The following is a 20,477-nucleotide window of genomic DNA, read 5'->3' on the forward strand; positions in this document are numbered from 1 at the left end:
GAAGCAAATATTTGATGATGGTCAGATAATTGACCTATGGTCAAAGGAATGGCATTTCAAGGGGCTATAGCAGAAATTCCCATTTTGGGATTGCTGCCAAATGATATTTTGTATGGTGCCAGGAGTAAAATTTCCTCAGGTGACCAAAGTGTTGTTATGGGACCATACAGGGGCTGGTGGTCCTTCAGGAAACCTGATCCCAAGATGTTGTACAAGGCTTTATATGTAAGTAACACGAACTTGAATATACTTTCATAGCTATTATGCAGCTAGTGTAGCTCCCTCAGCTTTGTTGTTTAGTCGTTTAGTCGTGTCCGACTCTTCGTGACCCCCCTGGACCAGAGCACGCCAGGCACTCCTGTCTTCCACTGCCTCCCGCAGTTTGGTCAGACTCATGTTTGTAGCTTTGAGAAGACTGTCCCACCATCTCGTCCTCCATCGTCCCCTTCTCCTTGTGCCCCCCATCTTTCCCAACATCAGGGTCTTTTCCAGGGAGTTTTCTCTTCTCATGAGGTGGCCAGAGTCTTGGAGCCTCAGCTTCAGGACCTGTCCTTCCAGTGAGCACTCAGGGCTGATTTCCTTCAGAATGGAGAGGTTTGATCTTCTTGCAGTCCATGGGACTCTCAAGAGTCTCCTCCAGCACCATAATTCAAAAGCATCAATTCTTCGGCGATCAGCCTTTTTTATGGTACTTCCCTCAGCACAGGTACTTAATTCAGCAACCCGCTGGTAGCATTCTGTATCAATTGCAGCTTCTGGAGCAGTCTTGAGGGAAGTTCCACACAGAACTTGTTACAGTAGTCCAGTACAGGAAAGAGCCAGTTCTAATCAGGGCTACTCATGCATAAATCCATTAGTGCCAGTAGCCCTTACAGTTTTCTGTGACTCAGTATAACAAAATTGGTGCCTTGTGATGCAGTGTAATAGAGTAAGGTTGCTTGGATATGCTTTGTTGGTGTACCTTTGGGTGTATTTCTGCAAAATTGTAGCCATTATGGGGGTTAAATTAGTGGATTGAGTTTTGTGTTGTGCAGCTCAGCAGTTCTGATTATGGCCATACAATTTAACTTCTGGTTGTACAGTGTTGGGAGTTGCATTATTACCGTAATTGTGTCATAGTAGAACCCCTATAGGGACGCGGGTGGTGCTGGGTTCTAAACCAGAGAGCCTAGGGCTTGCCAATCAGAAGGTTCAAATCCCCGCGACGGGGTGAGCTCCCGTTGCTCTGTCCCAGCTCCTGCCCACCTAGCAGTTTGAAAGCACGTCACAGTGCAAGTAGATAAATAGGTACTGCTCTGGCAGGAAGGTAAACGGCGTTTCTGTGCGCTGCTCTGGTTCTCCAGAAGCGGCTTAGTCATGCTGGCCACGTGACTCGGAAAAACTGTCTGCGGACAAACGCTGGCTCCCTCGGCCTTTAGAGCAAGATGAATGTGCAACCCCAGAGTCATCCCCCACTGGGCTTAATGGTCAGGGGTACCTTTACCTTTAGAACCCCTGTAATTTTCTTCATAACGTTGAACATGGTTGCTTCTGCCAAATACTGCTGGTGTACAAACATGTGGATATATGTTTTTGTATGTGTCTGGTGGGGTGTGAAGAGGCAAGCATAAAAATCCAGCCTCTGTATTGAGTAGGGTTTATAGGCCCACTTTCCCTCTTACATCAATGATAGCAAGCAGAAAACTTTCCTTTGAGTTGTTCATAATTCATTTTACTCATCAACTTGATTTAACAGCCATCAAAGACTTTCTTTGCAGTTACAAATGAAAGAAGTCAGGTTTGGAATTCTGAATTTGGAACTACTGTATATCACTATGCGTATTTACTGTCAAGAACTAAATATTGAAAACCTGCTCTTAATTTTCCAACATGGGCAGCCCTAGAATACACACATATAGCGCCTTTGGTTGGTTGGATAATACAGTACTAGGATTAAAATATTCAAAATCCCAGATGATTCTGGAAGCAGTTGTTAGACAGTAATAGTTATTAGACAACATATTCCATAGCCTTCTAATTGAATTAGTTAATTAGAAGGATATGGAATAGGTTGTCTAATAAAAACAAATTTGATGCATTCTCACATGCCAAAATTACTTTTTGGGGAAACCCCAATCTAAAAATTGGAAAAAAGATGGTAACATGGAAAAATTGGCTGAAAGCAGGTACACTGACTTTGAAACAATGGATCAATGAGGAAGATTAATTTTATACCTGTGCTGTTTTAAGACAAAAATATCTATCAGCTGTGGCCCAATGGCAATATCTTCAGTTACAACGTCTCCTAACACGTATGTTTGGGCCAGCAGCATTTCAGCTTCCAAGGCACCTAAGATACTGGAGCAATTGAACAATTTGTTTGAAACTAAAAAAAACAGTGATTACTTTTTATAGACATTTATTAAGAATAAATAAGTTCAATATGCAGACTTTAAGAAATAATTGGAATAAAGAATTGGAACTTTCAGTATTACTCAGACAGTGGAAAATGTTTTACCCGCGATACCAAAGGTATCAGTGGACTTTACATTAAGACTTACACAACAAAAAATAACATTCAGAATTTATTGGACTCCTTTATGTTTGTATATCGAATCCCCGTGACGGGGTGTGCTCCCGTTGCTCAGTCCCTGCTCCTGCCAACCTAGCAGCTCAAAAGCAAGTCAAAGTGCTAGTAGATAAATAGGTACCACTCCGGTGGGAAGGTAAACGGCGTTTCTGCGCGCTGCTCTGGTTCGCCAGAAGAGTCTTAGTCCTGCTGGCCACATGACCCGGAAACTGTACGCCGGCTCCCTTGGCCAATAAAGCGAGATGAGCGCCGCAACCCCAGAGTCGGCCACGACTGGACCTAATGGTCAGGGGTCCCTTTACCTTTACCTTTATGTTTGTATAAAAAGGGCTATGCTGAAGGTGTAGCAAGGACAGTGCCTCTTTGAAATATGCATGTGTACAATTTTCTTTACTTGTTAAGTTTCGGAAGAAAGTGCTGGACTGTGTGACTACAGAAAAAGTTAAAACTTTCATCGAATAATATTCTTTTTAATTATATACCCATTGTATGGAAGTTCTTTGCACCCTTATGGTGGCCAAGAGACTGATACTGATGAATTGGAAGAATAAATATAGGATGCCCTTTAATCAATGGGTTGACAATAGGACAAGACTTTCAACTTATGAATGGACTGCATGTAGACTTTGCTTGGATAAATATGACATTTGGAATGAGTTTATACAGAATGTAGTAGTCTATTAATACCTACATATATGTTAGGATAATAACATATATTTATGTAAGAATGTATTTGAGTATATACATTGTATTTTTGTATTTGTTTCTACACATTTTCTCTCTTTTTTATTTCCTTATTTTTCTCTTTTTTATTTTTCTTTATAACTGAAATTCTTTCAATAAAAGATTAATACTAATATATATATATATTTTTAATTAGACAATCAGTTAAGCCAGAACTGCCTCACCTTAGAATTTCTGGAAATGTCACCCTTAAAGAATAGTGCTGGAAGCTTTCCCCTTGCACCATTTGCATTTATTAGCAGTGGAGATTAGAACACATTATCTTGTTAACCAGCCTGCCTTTTCAGAAAATAAACTCCACTTACTACTCTACTTTATGATAAAATTCCCCAGGACCTATCTCAGAGCTTTCCAAACTGTGTGTCACGACACATTAGTGCAGGGGTAGGCAACCTAGGGCCCATGGGCCACATGTGGCCCGTGGGGGTTGTTTAACTGGCCCACGAGCCACCCCCGAACCGAGCCACTTGCTTGGCAAGGCCCCGCGAGCTGCGCTAAACCGACGCAGCAGGGGATTCGGTTCCACGGTGCCAGAAATCGCATCTACGCAGGTACCGGAAATCATGTCGCTGCAGACGCCAGAGATCACGGGGGCACGGGTGATCCGGCCCACAGAGGGATCTCCACTGGAGTGAACCAGCCCAGGCAAGGTAAACCTTGCCAATCCCTGCATTAGTGTGTCGGCTGCAGTGTGTAGGTGTGTCATGTGAATGCTCCCAGCACTCCTCCTGGAGCTGGAAAGGGGTTAGTTTAACCATCGGTTTGCTAGTAAAACTTGTGTCGTGAAATGATGTATGTCTAAAAAAAGCATGTTACCAACATGAAAAGTTTGAATAGCTCTGGCCTGTCTCTTTTTAAGTTTCTTGGAAATAACAAAGGAAATACTCTGGCTTTACAATCAAGTCTTCAGTTGTTTCTAACCTATTAGCAATCATAATAACCCACCTTGCTGTCTGTACAAAGTTTAATCATTGAGTTGCGTTCAGGGTCCTGAATTAAAAGCTAAATATATTCTACTTTACCAAAGGCTTCAAGCACAGCTTGTTTTCCCTCCTCCAGCCCATCACTGTGTCCTGGAACTGGTCCAGGGCTTTCACAGTCTCTCCTGATTTAGATGTTATGGAGGAATAGAGTTGAGTGTTAATAGCATACTGATGGAATTTTGCCCCCAAACACCCAAAGAACGCTCCCAGTAGCTTCTTATACATACTAAACAGCATTGAGGATAAAATAGTGTTCTGTGGCAACCCATAGTGTAATTGCCAGGTAACAGATGCTACACTCTCCCAAGGCTACCCTCTGGACTCAGTCCTATTGACAGGACTGGGGCCACTGTAACATGGGGTCCCCAATTCCCATTCCAGAGAGTTGGTCCAGGAGGATGCCATGATCATCAAAAGCAGCAAAGAGAAGGAGCAAAGTCATACTCCCCTTCGTCCTGCTTACTGTAAAGTTCATCCATCAAAGTGACTTGTCGCATGGCCAGGCCTTAACCCAGATTGGAATGAATCTAAATAATCTAGATACGTGGGTTATAATCAGATCTCTACAGTGGTAAAACATCTGCTTTGAATGCCAAAGACCCCTGGTAGGGTTGGAAAAAGGCTCAATCCTGAATCCTGGAAGAGTCACTGCTGATCAGTGTAGACAATACTGATCTAATGAATGGCAATGGTGGACCAATGGTCTGACTCTGTGTAAGGCAGCTTTCTATAGTGTGTCTACTCTTAAAAGTAAAGATAGTGCAGTCTATTGATTCTCTGGCTGAGGGTAGGGTAGTTTTTTTCACCAACAGAAGTAGGTATTTGCAACTTGCTGCCTTGCCTCTCGTGAGTTATGCTCTGATCTACCTATAGCATGTTTTCCCAGCATCCCAGAATAGCTGCTAGTTTTGAGCAGGACAGTGTGTCCCTTGGGTGTCAGCAAGAATCAGTGTTGGTATCACGCATATCACTTTTCAAAACTGATATTTTGTCGTTACTCCTTCCAAATCTTTGCAAGCAAAGATGCTTTGAAACAAGTAGCCAAACTGAATTATTTGTGGCAGCTGTACTGTCCTGAGCTGCTAATGGCTGTCTCTGATCTCTCATAGGAAGCAAGCACACCTTGTCTTCCTTGCAGCCCCCAAAGAATCATGAGCCTGCCAGAAGCATGTGTGCTCTCCATGTGTGTGTTGCTGACAGACTAAGCTTCACAGTTTCAGAAAGGAGCCCTTTTCTGTTTGAGATATCTCATGGCTCAGTACCTGTGAGGAAGTCACCTTAAACTAGAACAGCAGGAATGTGCCATTGGGGATTAATTCTTGTACTTTGGTATGAAATTTATACCGCTCACAAATGAAAAGCCAAGGGTTAATTCTGACAAATATTAAAACATCTCTGTGCAATTTGTATAGCTTTTATGAAATGTTCTATATCAGAAATCCCATTCATGGTGCTCTTTGAGAAGTGTGTTTTTCAAAGTAGGACTGTCTAGTTGTACACAGTTGGACTGTCTAGTTGTACACAGAAAACCCACAAACTGCTGCAATATCTAAAACAGTGTGGATGGTGATAAAATGCTGACAACTCCAAAGAACTGAGAAATACCACAAACATCCTTGCAAATTAGATATGGCTGTTGATTTCTCAGTTTCTTCAATTCAGCTAGTTACCCGCTTCCTTTCCTTCTCCTGTGCACTTTCAGAGCTGTGCATTTCAGTCACATGGTACTAATTCATTGTCTGGTAATCTCTAGCCCTTCACTTCAGATTTAACCAAACAGTTGTAACAGGACCGGATTTTACCCCTGCCCATTCCCAGCAATTGCAGTGTTTACCAAATTCTCTTTTACATACTGACTCAGTTTCTAACGGGGGGGGGGCATAATTGTTTTTTGGAGAAATGCTACACTGTAAATGTGATGTCATTTCTAGTGAATGAGTAAGACAAGTAGTTAGTGAAGCTGATAGCTGTTCATATTGTTGTCTAGTGGGAGAAGTTGCAGCTTGATTGCTTTGTAGGCTGGAGTTCTGTGCTTCTTGTCTGCGGGTTTTGTGTTCCTTTTCACTCCTTTTATTTCTGCCCCCCGGAATAAATTTTATTGGTGCTGATAGAGAAAAATACAAAACTTAATATGAAATATTCTCCCTTTTTTATCTAAATGCAATAAGAACATAAAGAGAAGGAGGGGGAGTAAAGGAATAAAGAAAATGAAAGAGAAATAAAGAAAAAGAAATAGAAAAGAGGTTAGCTGAGATAGAAAGAGAAAAAAAATTCAGAAGGTAAGGGACTTCTGATTCTTCATCTGTCTGCTATAAACAACGTTCATTTCATCCACTCCAATATAAGATCCAACAAAGCAGCTAGGCTTCTCCACAAACCTTCCCCTCTGCAAGGAGGTGGAGCTGATTCGGATGGCCCACCCCCGCCACTTAACGAAGCCAAATGGTTTCCAGAGAGTGGTAGGGGATGTTTTATCCCATGTTGATGTCCTTTCAGCTGATTCCCTGGAATGCAGAGTTAACCAGGGCTATCAACCGTCTGGCTCCGAAGCGCCCTCTCCAGTTTCATAGAGCACAGATGGCCCCATAATTTTCCATGAAGCTGAGGGCAATGAAACAATTGCAGTGTTGGCTAGAGCTCCAGGGTGAAAAACTTGTTCTGAACCAAACATGGGTTAGAGCTCATCGTTGAGCCTACCAAGTGGCGATAGCTACGGGGAAGATGACCTTCTTCACCACCTGTATTGCATCTGTGGGAAACGGTGCCAGGAGACTCTTTCAGGTGGTTTGTAGTCTAACAGAACCACCTTCGCTCTAGTTGCAGTGTGTAGTGCTTTCTAAGCAGGTATTCTGATTGTCTTCTCTCTAGTCACCCAGCTGTGGACTCTGGACTGCCTTGTGAGTTTTATCAACACAAATCTGCTTGGATTTTTTTTGGAGGAGCTTCAGAAATGGTATTAGTGCTCTAGTCTCTACTTTAAAAACAAACAAAACTATTGTGGCTGTGGAACCTCAACTTGGCAGCTATCCTAAAAAACTGAAGTTCTGTGTTTATCCTTAAAGTGCCGCAAAACTTGGTTCTTGCTACAAACAGCTAACACGGCTCTTTCCCTCTGTGTCTCCCTCTCTGTTGTTGTTGTTGTTGTTGTTGTTGTTGTTGTTGTTGTTGTTGTTGTTGTTATACAATTTAAGACATCCAAATCCATAATCCAAAAAATGACCAGCATAAAGCTAAAAATACTATAAGAAAAATCAAATAGCACAATTTTTTGCAATCCATGTTGAAACCAAAGCCTAAAGGCAGCAGAGAAAATATGGTTTTTGAAGCCTAGAGTCCAGGGATGGGGCTGTAGAATGATACCCCACAATTAATTTAAATTCTTTCTTTTAGTTAGCTTTTGTCATATACTTTATGGAGTCAAATATTTAAAGATGGTGCTTTACAGACTTGTTCCTGGGGAGCATTACTAAGTGTCCCTAATGTTACTGCTGCTTCCCTCTTGATCCTGACTGCCTCTGGAGACTTTTATTTCTAGAAAGGAATTTACAGAAGCCTGGGGAATATTTCCCACTTCTGGGAAGCTGTAGATGCTTCTCTGGGATTTGGGGTCATATCTTCCAGCTGCCTCGGCAGTGTACTTTGGAAGTGTCATGGTTGGATCTTTGCACGACTGATAAGGGGAAGTGTCTTCAGGGTGCAATGAAGTTCCCCTGGCAGTGGCATGCGCATGACAGGGTGGTGGCAAGTGGGAAGAATCCAAATTGACATAAGCATTGTAGCTAGAATGTGTCGTGTTGCAAGTTTATGAAGGACTTACAATTACAACAAGCATCTGTGAGCAACTCATGTTTAACATCAGTCATAACACAACTCTGTCTGGGTTGCGTCATTCTGGTACCACAGAATTGTCACAGGTTCGCCCCCAGCTAAAGTTGGCAGTATTATTTCCTTCTTCTTTGAGCCAGAAGAGGATAACGTGGACCACATCTGCTATTATATTTCATGAATGTAACCATAGAAGAGGATCCAGTCATTGTAGCCTAATCTCCATATGTTTAGACTGTCACATGGGGTTTTTATAATGGTCAAAAAAGTAATGTTTGGTGTTCTTTCATTTTCTGTATTATCTGCTTAGAATTTGCATTTGCCTTCGTTGACAGCTGTAACCATTATATATAACCAGTTGCACTTAAATAAGGGTTTTGTGGAATAATTAAAAATGGCAAACTTTTGCTTCTGTGACATTCAGAAGAATGTGCAAGTTTGTATTGAAATATTAGATGCTTGCTATGCCTTGCTTCTCTCTTGCTGTGCTTGGAATATAGTGAGTGTCCTCAACCTCTCATGTCCTTATGTGGGCAAGGTGGAAGGTTCTGGGTCAGTACTCTGTGAAAATGTGTGACAAACTGGTACTTACCTTTTTACCCTTCCCTCTTGTGATGGTAAAAGCGGCCCAGTCCCCATATATCCTTTGTAATACAGTCATACCTCAGGATAAATACACTTCAGGATAAGTATTTTTGGGTTGCGCTCCGTGGCAACCCGGAAGTAACAGAGCACGTTACTTCCGGGTTTTGCTGCTCGCGCATGCGCAGATGGTCAAAATGACATGTGCATGCATGGAAGCGGTGAAACGCTACCTGCGCATGCACAGACGCGCAGTCGTGTCTTACGTTCTGTTCAGGATGCGAACGGGGCTCCAGTACGGATCCTGTTCGCATCCCGAGGTACCACTGTACTGCACATCTGCGACAGAGGATCCAGGAAACATGGGGCCTGGGTGCTAGCAGCTGATATAAGCAGTGAAGGACGAAAGGAAGAGATTGGCAGTGAGAGAGGAAGAGGCAGACGTTTCTGCTAGCTTCTTTATCAAGAATATGTTCCTTGTGGGATGTAGAGTTTGTGATACTGGTCAGATAATTGCCTGTGATGGGGGGACAGGGAAGAACTGTTCAAATGTGAAGTTGTATGTATATCACCAGAGAATAGTGACATTTACTGGTTCTTCCTGCTAATCCACTTGAGTTCAGCCATGTAGGTGCCTTTTGCTTTGACACAGGTGTGTTCTTGTTTCCGCAGAGCTAAAAGGCAAAGTCTGGAATGTTACTATGGAAGGACAACACAGTCATCCTCATCATCTGGGGGACCAGAACAGCCCGCTCTGCAAAGTGGCAAGCCAGGAATACCAGCATGATGCACAAGTAAGCAGCCATTTCTGCTTCAAATATTTGACAACTCTTAAAATCAATAATTAATTTCAAAATGTAGGATGTCATTACAAAATCTATTTGTGGAAAAACAGGGAAGTTCCTGACCAGAATGCTTGAAGCAAGTATTCCTCCCACATCATGCCAGCTAATCTTTTTCTTTATGTGACTGTGGAGTCACTGTAGTGTAGCGGTTAGAATCATAAACTGGGTCACCCAGTCCAACCACCTGCAATGCAGGAATCTCAGCTCAAGCATCCAGGACAGGTGGCCTCCCAACCTCTGCTTAAAAACCTCCAGTGAAGGAGAGGCCACGTCTCCTGAGGAAATCCGTTCCCCTGTGGAACAGCTCTTTTGTCAGAAAATTCTTCCTGATGTTTAGTCGGAATCTCCTTTCTTGTAACTTGAAGGCATTGGTTCAAGTCCTGCCCTCCAGAGCAGGAGGAAACAAGCTTGTTGGTCTTGGGTTGGGGAAACCCATGTTTAAAATCCCCGTCCAGACACAAAAGGGCTAGTCTCTGTCAGCGTACCTGCCTCACAGGATTGCTGTGATGGACCACTGCCATGCGCTCTACGTGGGGCTACCTTTGAATGTAACTCAGAAATTACAACTACAGTCAAACCTCGGTTCCGGAATGCCTCCATTATTGTACATTTTGGCTCCCTAATATTGAAAACCCAGGAGTAAATGCTCCAGTTTTCAAGTGTTTTTCGGAACCTGAACATCCAATGTGGCTTCCGCTTGAGTGCAAGAAGCTATTGCAACCAATGGGAAGCTGTGCCTTGGTTGTCAAACGTTTTGGAAGTCGAACAGTCTTCCAGAACGGATTACGTTTGACAACTTAGGTTTGACTGTAATCCAAAATGCAGCTGCCAGACTTATGACTTGGAGGGGCTGCCGAGACCATATAACACCGGTCCTGAAGGACCTAGATCAGCTCCCTGTACGTTTCTGAGCACAATACAAAGTGTTGGTGCTGACCTTGAAAGCCCTAAACGGCCTCGGCCCAGTAGACCTGAAGGAGCGTCTCCACCCCCATCATTCAGCCCGGACACTGAGGTCCAGTGCCGAGGGCCTTCTGGCGGTTCCCTCCCTGCAAGAAGTCAAGTTACAGGGCACCAGGCAGAGGGCCTTCTCGGTAGTGGTGCCCGCCTTGTGGAACCCGTCGGTAGTGGTGCCCACCCTCTCATCTCATCAGATGTCAAGGAAATAAGCAACTATCTGACTTTTAGAAGACATCTGAAGGCAGCCCTGTACAGGGATGTCTTTAATGTTTGAGGGGTTTTTTTGTGTTTTAATATTTTGTTGGAAGCTGCCCAGAATGATGTTGTAATAAATGTTCGATCTCTCTTTCTATGGCCATGGCCATGTCATGTTTCTTAAGTGTAGTATTGTATATTGCGTGTAGTCATGCATATTGAAGAGGTCTACTCTGAAAAAGCAATACTAGCTTTCCTTAAAAGCATTGGGTTGCTGTTGCCCATCAATACTGCAGAATTATGAATCCGGCAAGGCTCTTCCTGGAAAATTGGTAACATTTGGATTGTGAGTCCTGCCATTCATTGCTGAGCTAATTCATTAAGAGAGCAAAAGCGAAGTACAACTATGAGATCTAGAAAAAAAAAAAGAATTGCTTGTGAACACATGGTGCTCAGTGCTGCGTTGAAATAGCCTGTGTGGAACGCTCCCCCCCCCTCCCCTACTGCAGTAATTTGTCATATTAAGTCATTTAATAGTAATTGATCTCCTTGAATTAGCCAAGTTACATTTTAAGCAATTAGGGTTAATTACAGTCTCATTTGGCAGGATGGAGCCCATGTAATTATTCCATGAACAAGATTAGGAAGTGTTCTTACGCAGCAGATACATTCATGGCTTCTTAGAGCACATGTTGGAATTTCTAATGACATAGTTAAATGTAATTAGTGGCTAATACTGTCTTCTCCTGTGGGCCTGACAGGGTGCATCATTGTCAGAAGTGGTCATTTTTAAGTGCATTTTTGGCCACTTCCAGCCTCTGTTAAAGTTGTGTCTGTACTCTTGGACTCAAGGCTGGAGATGGAGGAGGGAGACCAGCGAAGATGATTAAGGGTTTGGAAGCTTGTCCTGCAGAGAGGCTTAAAGAACTGGAACTACAAGAGAAAAGACTGAAGGTGGGGATGATGTGGTAGCAGCTCTTGAGTCTCTTGGAGGCTATTATTAAAGAGGATAATGTATTGATCAGAGCTCCTGTTTAAGGTATTGAGAAGCCGCTTTCAATTGGATTCTAAGAAACATACTTGGCTGGACTAAGAATTAGGCAATGGAGCAGATAATCTCCGGAATCTGTGGAGTTGCCTTCCATGGATGTTTGACGGACAGTGTCTGATGAGCTCTTTTTTTTCTTTCAGTTTTTCAGTGAATTTTCTTACTTATTTCTGATCTTGTTCTAGATTTACTGAGCTTCTTGAATACATTTTTGGGCGTATTGATTGCAGTAGTTTACTGCTACATTATTAAATGTGGATCGATTTGTGATTTGATAAAGCTTAACAGATTTTGGCAGACTGGGTTTCTGACAGTTTGTCTTTGTATTGTTGACTATAATCCTAATACTTTATATTGTTGAGATTAAGAGTGAAATGACAGCTATTATTGTTAACTGAAACTCTACACATTATTGAATTGACGTTAACAGAAGCTGATTTTTATTTTTTTTAGAGAAGATTGTTGATTGAGAAAATGGAGTTGGTCTGATTGATATGTCAGGTATTTTATGTCATTTGTCTCAATGGGCAGTAAGGAGAGAAGATACCAGAAATAATTGTCCCATTTTTGCTCCTGGAATAATAATAACCATAACAATAAAACAATAACAATATTAATTTTATTATTTATACTCCACCCATCTGGCTGGCTTGCCCCAGCTACTCTGGATGGCTCCCAGCACATATAAAAACATAATAAAATATTAAACATTAAAAACTTCTCAATACAGGGCTGCCTTCAGATGTCTTCTAAATGTTGTGTAGTTCTGTCTTTCCTTGACATCCGATGGAACGGTGTTCCAGAGGGAGGAAATAAAAGTCATTTTAACAAACTAGCTCAAGATGTATAAGAATATATCAATTATACAATCGTGGTACTTCAAAATGTGATTGTCTTAGTAGACATTAAAATATTTGAGCACCACTCAGATCACAAAATGGATTTAAGTTATTTTAAAAGATCATCCTTTTCGGGAGACTGTGGAGAGAACTTTTCAAAAAACAAATAGGGTTATTTTATACTCAGCAGAGAGAAAATGTCTTAGGAATAGCCTTCATAAGTATGGGGTTCCTGAAAAGTCAGATGATAATCCTTTTAAATGGCACCACTGTTTATCAGAACAGTTACATAGCCAGAAGCATGGGATGTCTTCCTTATCAGAGGGTATTTTGGTCTCCCAATGACTGGTTTAGGTCAGTGCCAGGATTAGGTCATCTGTTTTTCATCTTCTGTCCATGTTTTGATTAGATCTTATGACTGGTGATTAAGGATATTTTACTGTAAAATTTTAGCAAAATGGTTAATCAGTGTAGAATAAAACTATTATCTAACCTTCCTCCAGAGATAGAGTTTTCCCACCCTGGGACTGCACACTGAACAGTACACTATAAATTCCTATAACAACAAACTATGACCAAGTATGGCTATTTGAAATTATTGGGCTTGCTTCCTTTTGTATTTGTATATTGATTGCATTTGTACTGGATTTCATCCATAACATTCTGATATGCTATAGAACAATAACTTTCTTAAAGTCAAAATTCATAACAACAACAAAAAAGATGGATGAGTTTTGAGAATTCCTAAGGCAGCCTTCTCCAACCTGGTGCCCTCCCCCGTCAGCCCCAATCAGCAGAGCCAGGAATGCGGGGTAGTGAGAGTTGAAGTCCAACATTATCTGGAGGGCACCAGGTTGGGGAAGGCTGGTTTAGAGAATTCAGGTACTATGCAGTGCTACCTTGGTTCTCAAACTTAATCTGTTCTGGAAGTCTGTTCCAAAACCAAAACATTCCAAAACCAAGGCACGCTTTCCCATAGAAAGTAATGCAAAACGGATTAATCCGTTCCAGGCTGTTGAAAAACTACCCCTAAAATGCTTCTCCCCACTACCCCAATCAGCACGATCTCTCTCTCTCTCTCTCTCTCTCTCTCTCTCTCTCTCTCTCTTTCTCTCAAAACGGAAGAGCAACGCTAAAAATGGAAGCTCAGGACACGTTCAACTTCAAAAAAAATATATTGAGAACTGGAACGCTCACTTCCGGGTTTGCGACGTTCAGGTTCCAAGTTGTTCATGAACTAGGCTGTTTGAGAACCAAGGTACCACTGGACGTAACTTTTGTGATCCATTGCAACTCTGGTTTTTGTTCTGAAAGGCAAAACATGCAGGGGAATTTTAACTGTCACATTGTCCACCAAACATACATCACAAGCACATAGACTTCTTGCATTCTAAAGGATTATGCAAAAGTGGGAGCAGTAGTTGTTTTGTGGGCTTTCATATACAGAGTTGGGAAACCACTTTTGGGAAAGGGAATAAAGTTGCAACATTGACAGATAAATTGGTTACGTGCCACAATTTGCTGCATACACGTCCCGGAAGACTTGAAGAGGTGGTTTAGAATCATCCCTTGCTGCTCGTCTGCAGTATTTATATTTAGTGTTATAGTTAACCTTTTCCTTATGACTCACAATAGAACTTTCTATTTAGAAGTTTTCTAATTAGAGTAAGTGAATATATAACTAGAATGGCTGCCAGTTTGTTGTCAGACCCACACCGCATTGGTGTAGGTTGGAATGGAGAGAATTTTCTTAGCTAAAGATGGCAATAACTCAAAATTCGTTGGCATTTCTAATGGGGAAAATGTTTAAAATCTGCATTTTATTATTCTTGCTGCCTACTAATTTGGTTTGATACTTTTATCAAGCCATTTCTTAGTGCTTGAAGCTAATGCAACAAATTAATTTTAGTTAGTGTTGCCTTAAGTGAGACTTAAATAAAAATGGCTCCTGAAATAATAATAATAGTAATAGTAATAATAATAATAATAATAATAATAATAATAATAATAATAATAGGTAAAGGTAAAGGGATCCCCGACCATTAGGTCCAGTTGCGAACGACTCTGGGGTTGCAGCGCTCATCTTGCTTTACTGGCCGAGGGAGCTTCCAGGTCATATGGCCAGCATGACTAAGCCGCTTCTGGCGAACCAGAGCAGCGCACGGAAACGCCGTTTACCTTCCCGCCGGAGTGGTACCTATTCATCCACTTGCACTTTGACAAGCTTTCTGCTAGGTAGGCAGGAGCAGGGACCGAGCAACGGGAGCTCACCCTGTTGCGGGGATTCGAACCACCAACCTTCTGATTGACAAGTCTAGGCTCTGTGGCAAACTAAGTTAACGGAATACGCGGAAATGGCTAATTAACCGGGAGAATTAGAAACCAAGAAGACAATAAATTTAAAAAGGAATGGGGAATGTTTATTGCATATATACAAAAGCAATGCATACAAGTTAATACATTAGCAGGATTCATTATATATCATTTCCCCTTTTTTATAACTTTACATTGCCGCCACATATGGTAAAAAGTGCCCTCCGCTTCTTTACATATGCAAATCTTATTATCTTTTACTTTATACATTTTTGCTAATTTAACCAGAATTAGGTACCATCTGTATAATATTTTCATATAATTCTCTTTAAGTAAAACACAGGCCGTAAATTTCATGTCATTCTTCCATAGTCTTTCCCAATCTACCATTTGAATCCAATGAATTTGATTTTGAGAAGAGTGTTTTCAGCCTTCTTTGCAGATTTTTTTTCAGCTGGAGATGCCGTGGACTAAACCTAGAAACTTTTGCAGGCAAGGCCAGAATTTGTTAACATATGTTTATATCTGCTTGTTCTCATATCTATTTGTGTGCTCTCTCTTGTGGAGCAACTGGACTGTCCCTGAGGAGGTTTAATGGTATGATACTTGCTCTATTCATGCTTCCCAATCAGTTGAGAAATATTGTTACGTTCATGGATAGCAGCTGTGGCTTTATTTTGTGCAATTGCATTTTTATTTTTTATTTTTATTTTTTAAAAACTGCAGACCTCATGTTTTGAGCAAAGTTGTTGAGTAGACAACACTCATGGTGCCCAATAAGTGCTTTCTGCCCATACACTTTTCTCCAAGATGAAGTGCATTGCAATATTCAGTGTGGTAACACCATGCTCTACATCATGGCTTCACCAATTCCCATGTGGCGTCAGTGCAGATGGTGTAGGCTGGAAGCATGTTATGAGGCTGACAAGGCAGGTCAGGTGCACCTTACAGATGCCTTTAATTGGCTCTGTACCGTGGTGTGTACTGCTCAGGCAGACATTCAGCCTCTTGCCTTAGTTTTAAAAATAGGTATTTCTGCCTTCCCAGTACTGGCACATAAACATATACCACAGTGACACAATGAAGTATTTTTGCCAACTTTCAATTGTGTACCAACATACAGTTTCCGTATTATTAAGCTGCCCATCTGACTGGTTGCCCCAGCCACTCTGGGCAGCTCCCAACAGGATACTAAAAACACAATAAAACATCAAACATTAAAAACTTCCCGATACAGGGCTGCCTTCAGATGTCTCCTATTAGTTGTGTGGTTCTTTATTTCCTGGCATCTGATGGGAGAGTGTTGCACAGGGAGAGCCTGCCACTGCTGCCAAGAAGGCCAACTGCCTGGTTCCCTGTAACTCACTTCTCGCAGTGAGGGAACCACCAGAAGGCTCGTGGATCTGGGCCTCCATGTCTGGACTGGACAACAGGTGGAGACATTCCTTCAGGTATACTGAGCCAAGGCTGTTTAGGGCAGAGGTTGGCAACCTAAGGCCCATGGGTCGGTTCCAGCCCATGAACTTCCTGGAACCGGCCCACGGCTGTTCCGTGGATTGGCGTGGAGATTCCGTGGTTTTTTTCAGCGCTATTTTTTTTCTCGCTGCGGGGACCAACTTCTGGGTCAGAAGAGCACTGGTAATAGCGTGTGCACATGAGCATGTGCGCTCCACTGTCCCGGAAGTGTGCTGGAAATAGCTTGAGTGCACGCACGGGCATGCACGCTCCCGCCCACTGAGAGGTCTGCCAGGGAGTGGACCAGACCAGCCTCAAAAAACGTTGCCAACCCCTGGTTTAGGGCTTTAAACGTCCACATCAACACTTTGAATTATGCTCAGAAACGTCCTGGGAGCCAACGTAGATCCTTTAGGACTGGTGTTACATGGTTTCGGCGGCCACTCCCAGTCACCAGTCTGGCTGCCGCATTCTGGATTAGTTGTAGTTTCCGGGTCACCTTCAAAGGTAGCCCCATGTAGAGCGCATGGCAGTAGTCTAAGCGAGAGATAGCCAGAGCATGCACCAGTTCAGCGAGACAGTCTGCAGTCAGGAAGGGTCTCAGCCACGTAGCAGATGGAGCTGGTAGACAGCTGCCCTGGACACAGAATTGACCTGCGCCTTCATGGATGACTCCCAGGCTGCACACCTGGTCCTTCAGGGGCACAGTTACCCCATTCAGGACCCGGAGTCCCCCACCCCCACTGCCCACCCCCACCTCCCAGAAACAGTATTTCTGTCTTGTCGGGATTCAACCTCAATCTGTTAACCTCCATGCATCTTCCATCTGCATCCAGACACTCACACAGGACCTTCACCACCTTCACTGGTTCCAGTTTAAATGAGAGGTAGAGCTGGGTATCATCCTCATATTGGTGAACACCCTTTTATTTTTATCAGACTTTTAAGAGTAACTGATATTGGATCAAATGTATGGTGAATTGTGAACTAAATAAATGATGCATTGGGACCTTGTGAAAAAATATGCAGGGAGGTTCAACTTCATAGTAGAAAGGGGGGGAAGCATTTTTTTGGGGGGTGGGGAATCCCTTCACCATGGGGGTAGCCAGGATTTTTGTGGGGGTGGGACAGGAATTTTGTTAGGGGGCAGAACCGATGTTATTGATAAGTTGGTTAAGTATCTCTATGTTTTACTTGATATAGGGGGGCAGCTGCCCCCCTGGCTACACCCATGCCCTTAACTCCTACATGGGTTGATGGAAGGAGGGCAGAAAGACTTGGGCTCAGAGACCATTGTGCCAAAGAGTGAGCTTCCTCCAAGCCCCCTTCTTCTCTCCCCCCACCTCTGATAGCTTCAGAGACAGAGAGGAGAGGTCTGTCTTCTTGTCTGGCCCACTGGTGGCTTCCAGTGGAGAGTGGAGTTACAGCTCTTTATGCCAGCTGAGGTGTGCTCAGCCAAAACAAGCTACTGCCTCTCATCCCTGCACGGTACCTTCTGTCTGCTGCTAGGTATCCTTTTTTGGCTGCAGGAGAAAATTTAGAAGAGCAGCCCATGGCTGTAGACAGTTTGGATGACAAGCCGTGGGTTGATTTTGTGGCCTAGCATTTCTCTTTCTTTTTACCACTCCCACCCCCCATTTAGACTGAAAGCGTGTCTGCTGTGGACACAATATTTTACTAATAACTGTCTAAACATGGCGGGAAAATGGCCTGCTCTAATAAATACGGAAGTTTTGGCATGTTTTGGTCTGACCTGGATATGCTCCTTTTGTTCATGCTATAATTTTACATCCTCTCTTTGGCTCCATTGCTTTAATTAGGTCTGATAGGTTGTGATAGCAAATGCAAATCTAGGTCATTGCATATGTAAATGTGCAGCTGTAGCCTTGGCGGATGCCAGAGTCTATCAGCTGAGGTGTCCAGTCGTTTCCCGGCATTAATGGGGCTTGGTGAGCCGACTTCTGTGGCCGAGCCATATTGCAAAGAGTGAGAACTTGTCTGCAGGAAACTATGCTGCTCTGCTGCCGTGTTTTGTTTTTTCAGGTGAAGAAGGCAGCAGAGAACTGCTCTTGGCATTCCTTTAATGTACTGATGTGCATGAGAATGTTATCATTACTTATTGCGTATTTCAAGCCTTTTATGCATAATTATGATACCTAGTTGCATCCTCTGCTCACTGGACTATATATTGGAGTGGGTGGTGGGGTTGATAGAATTGCATAGTGCATATAAAGTTCAAGCCAGTAATGTTCTGTGTAGAAGTTACTGCGCCTCATGTTTGTTGTCAAAAAAAGCTGTGATGTTTTGAGCTTCATCTGACATACCAGATTCTGGCTTAGCTACATGGGGTGTAGTTATCCCTGCTACTGTTCCAGCTTCTAAGCCTGCACCCAGCTTTGAAAGCACAGTTCAGAATCATTGAGCTTTGCAGGACCTTTCCATCTCTGCAGTAGCTCCTATTGCCCAGTTGCTGATTCATGCCAGCGCTGGAATATCAGGCATCCTTCCTGAAGCCCGCACAACAGTTGAGGCAAGGGCTTTCCAAAGCAGTATTGAATACTGATTGGTTCAGTAAATTCTGCTAAAAATGGTGCATCTTGTGAAGTGGAATCTGGATCTTGTGTCTCCTGCTATACTGCAAAAATGTTACGAAGCCATTGTACCATTTGCTTTGGGGAAACCCTTGTTTTCATAGCAGGAAACACCATGTCAAAGTTGGTGCGGTTTACAGTTATAAGCTCTCAACTCCAAAATCCCTCAAGATATTGAATAGTGAAGGATCTGAATACATTTGAGAGGATGTGGGGCAGTTGTTTTTTCAGGGGGTGGTTTAAAGTATACATTAGTAAAGCATAAGTTTTGTACAGCAGTACATTCAGTCACTCTGTTTCTTACAGCTTCTGACTAGTTCTTAATCTCTGTTTTTCATACTGAATATGTTGTTGCTTTGCTGTTTTCATTCTTATTTACCATTTTGCTTGTTTTTATTGTTTTACTTTTTTTAAAAAAAAAGTCCTTTGTAAATTGCTCTAGGAGCCATTTTTGGAACTGAAAAGCAAGGTAAACAACAACAACATTTCCTGACTTACAGCTAAATAAATAAATAAATAGCCACTGAAAGATTCTGTGGAGGCAACGTATGAAACTGTCTTGGTTGGTAGGTTGATCCACCTAGCCCTGGGGTAGCCAAAGTGGCTCCCTCCAGATATTGGACTCGCACTCCTATCAGTCCCAGTGAGCATGGCCAATAGTTAGGGAGTTGTAATCCTGTAACTTCTGGAGGGAGCTATCCTTGATCTAACCCAGCACTGTATACTCTAGCTTGCAGCTCTCCCTGGACTCATACACAAGTCTTTCCAGAGTCTCCTTCCAGTGAGCCCTTTTGCATAGTGGTACCATAGAGTTGACCTGAAACCCTGTTTGCAGAATGCTTTACCATTTGTCAATGGTCCCTCCCAGAAATAATGCCACAAGCCACTCTTACAAGCATATAGCACTATAGCTCACCTTTATAGGCGTCTATCTTCCGTTCACAGGTCAGCCTGATATAGGTGGCTCTGAAATACTTTTGCTGGGAGAGGTTTGATCTAGTGGAAGAGCTCTGCTTCAGTTGCCTTCTGATTTAGTATAGTATTATGGTAGTAGGAATATATGTTTTCATTTAACCCACTATCCTCTTTTTCTCCTCCTTAAACAGAGGCATCTGACTTCATACCCTTATCGCTGCACCTTAGCAGACTTTCAGATAGAGAAGAAAATTGGACGAGGACAATTCAGTGAAGTCTACAAGGCTACTTGCCTTCTGGACAGAAAACCAGTGGCATTAAAGAAAGTACAGGTGAGCACTGGAGTACCCAAATAAGACTGGATGAATGTGCCTCTTGGTGGCACAAATGGGCTAGTCGTGAACCTCTTTGCTTCTTGGAACTGTTTTTACCTGTGGATGGATCAAACAGCAGCTACTTATAGATATCCATTTGTGGAGTTGGCCATGAACCAGAAGCCTACCCTTGTTTGTTGTATAAAATGTTACAATCGTTAATATTTTTGGCTCCCTTCTACCATATGCTGTAGGCTGGATTTTGATTTTACATGGGCCTATTTTGGGTATCTCTTTAG

The 20,477-nt window shown here is 42.6% G+C and overlaps 1 protein-coding gene across 5 annotated transcripts in view; it reads left to right on the forward strand.

The window, feature by feature from the left end:
* NEK6 (NIMA related kinase 6) overlaps positions 1-20,477 on the forward strand; it is a 93,148-nt gene that overhangs the window by 26,866 nt on the left and 45,805 nt on the right. For 4 of the 5 annotated variants that reach the window (XM_083486008.1, XM_083486010.1, XM_083486009.1 and 1 more), the window contains 2 exons: positions 9,376-9,497; positions 20,056-20,196. In XM_083486008.1, the coding sequence (XP_083342134.1) occupies positions 9,405-9,497; positions 20,056-20,196 (234 nt within the window). In that variant the 5' untranslated portion in view covers positions 9,376-9,404. Of the gene's footprint in view, positions 1-9,375; positions 9,498-11,469; positions 11,658-20,055; positions 20,197-20,477 lie in introns of those variants that run through there. The other variant, XM_083486011.1, reaches the window with a different exon arrangement.

Source organism: Podarcis liolepis (genome assembly GCF_965112155.1).
Source record: "Podarcis liolepis genome assembly, chromosome: Z".
Taxonomy (NCBI): Eukaryota; Metazoa; Chordata; class Lepidosauria; order Squamata; family Lacertidae; genus Podarcis; species Podarcis liolepis.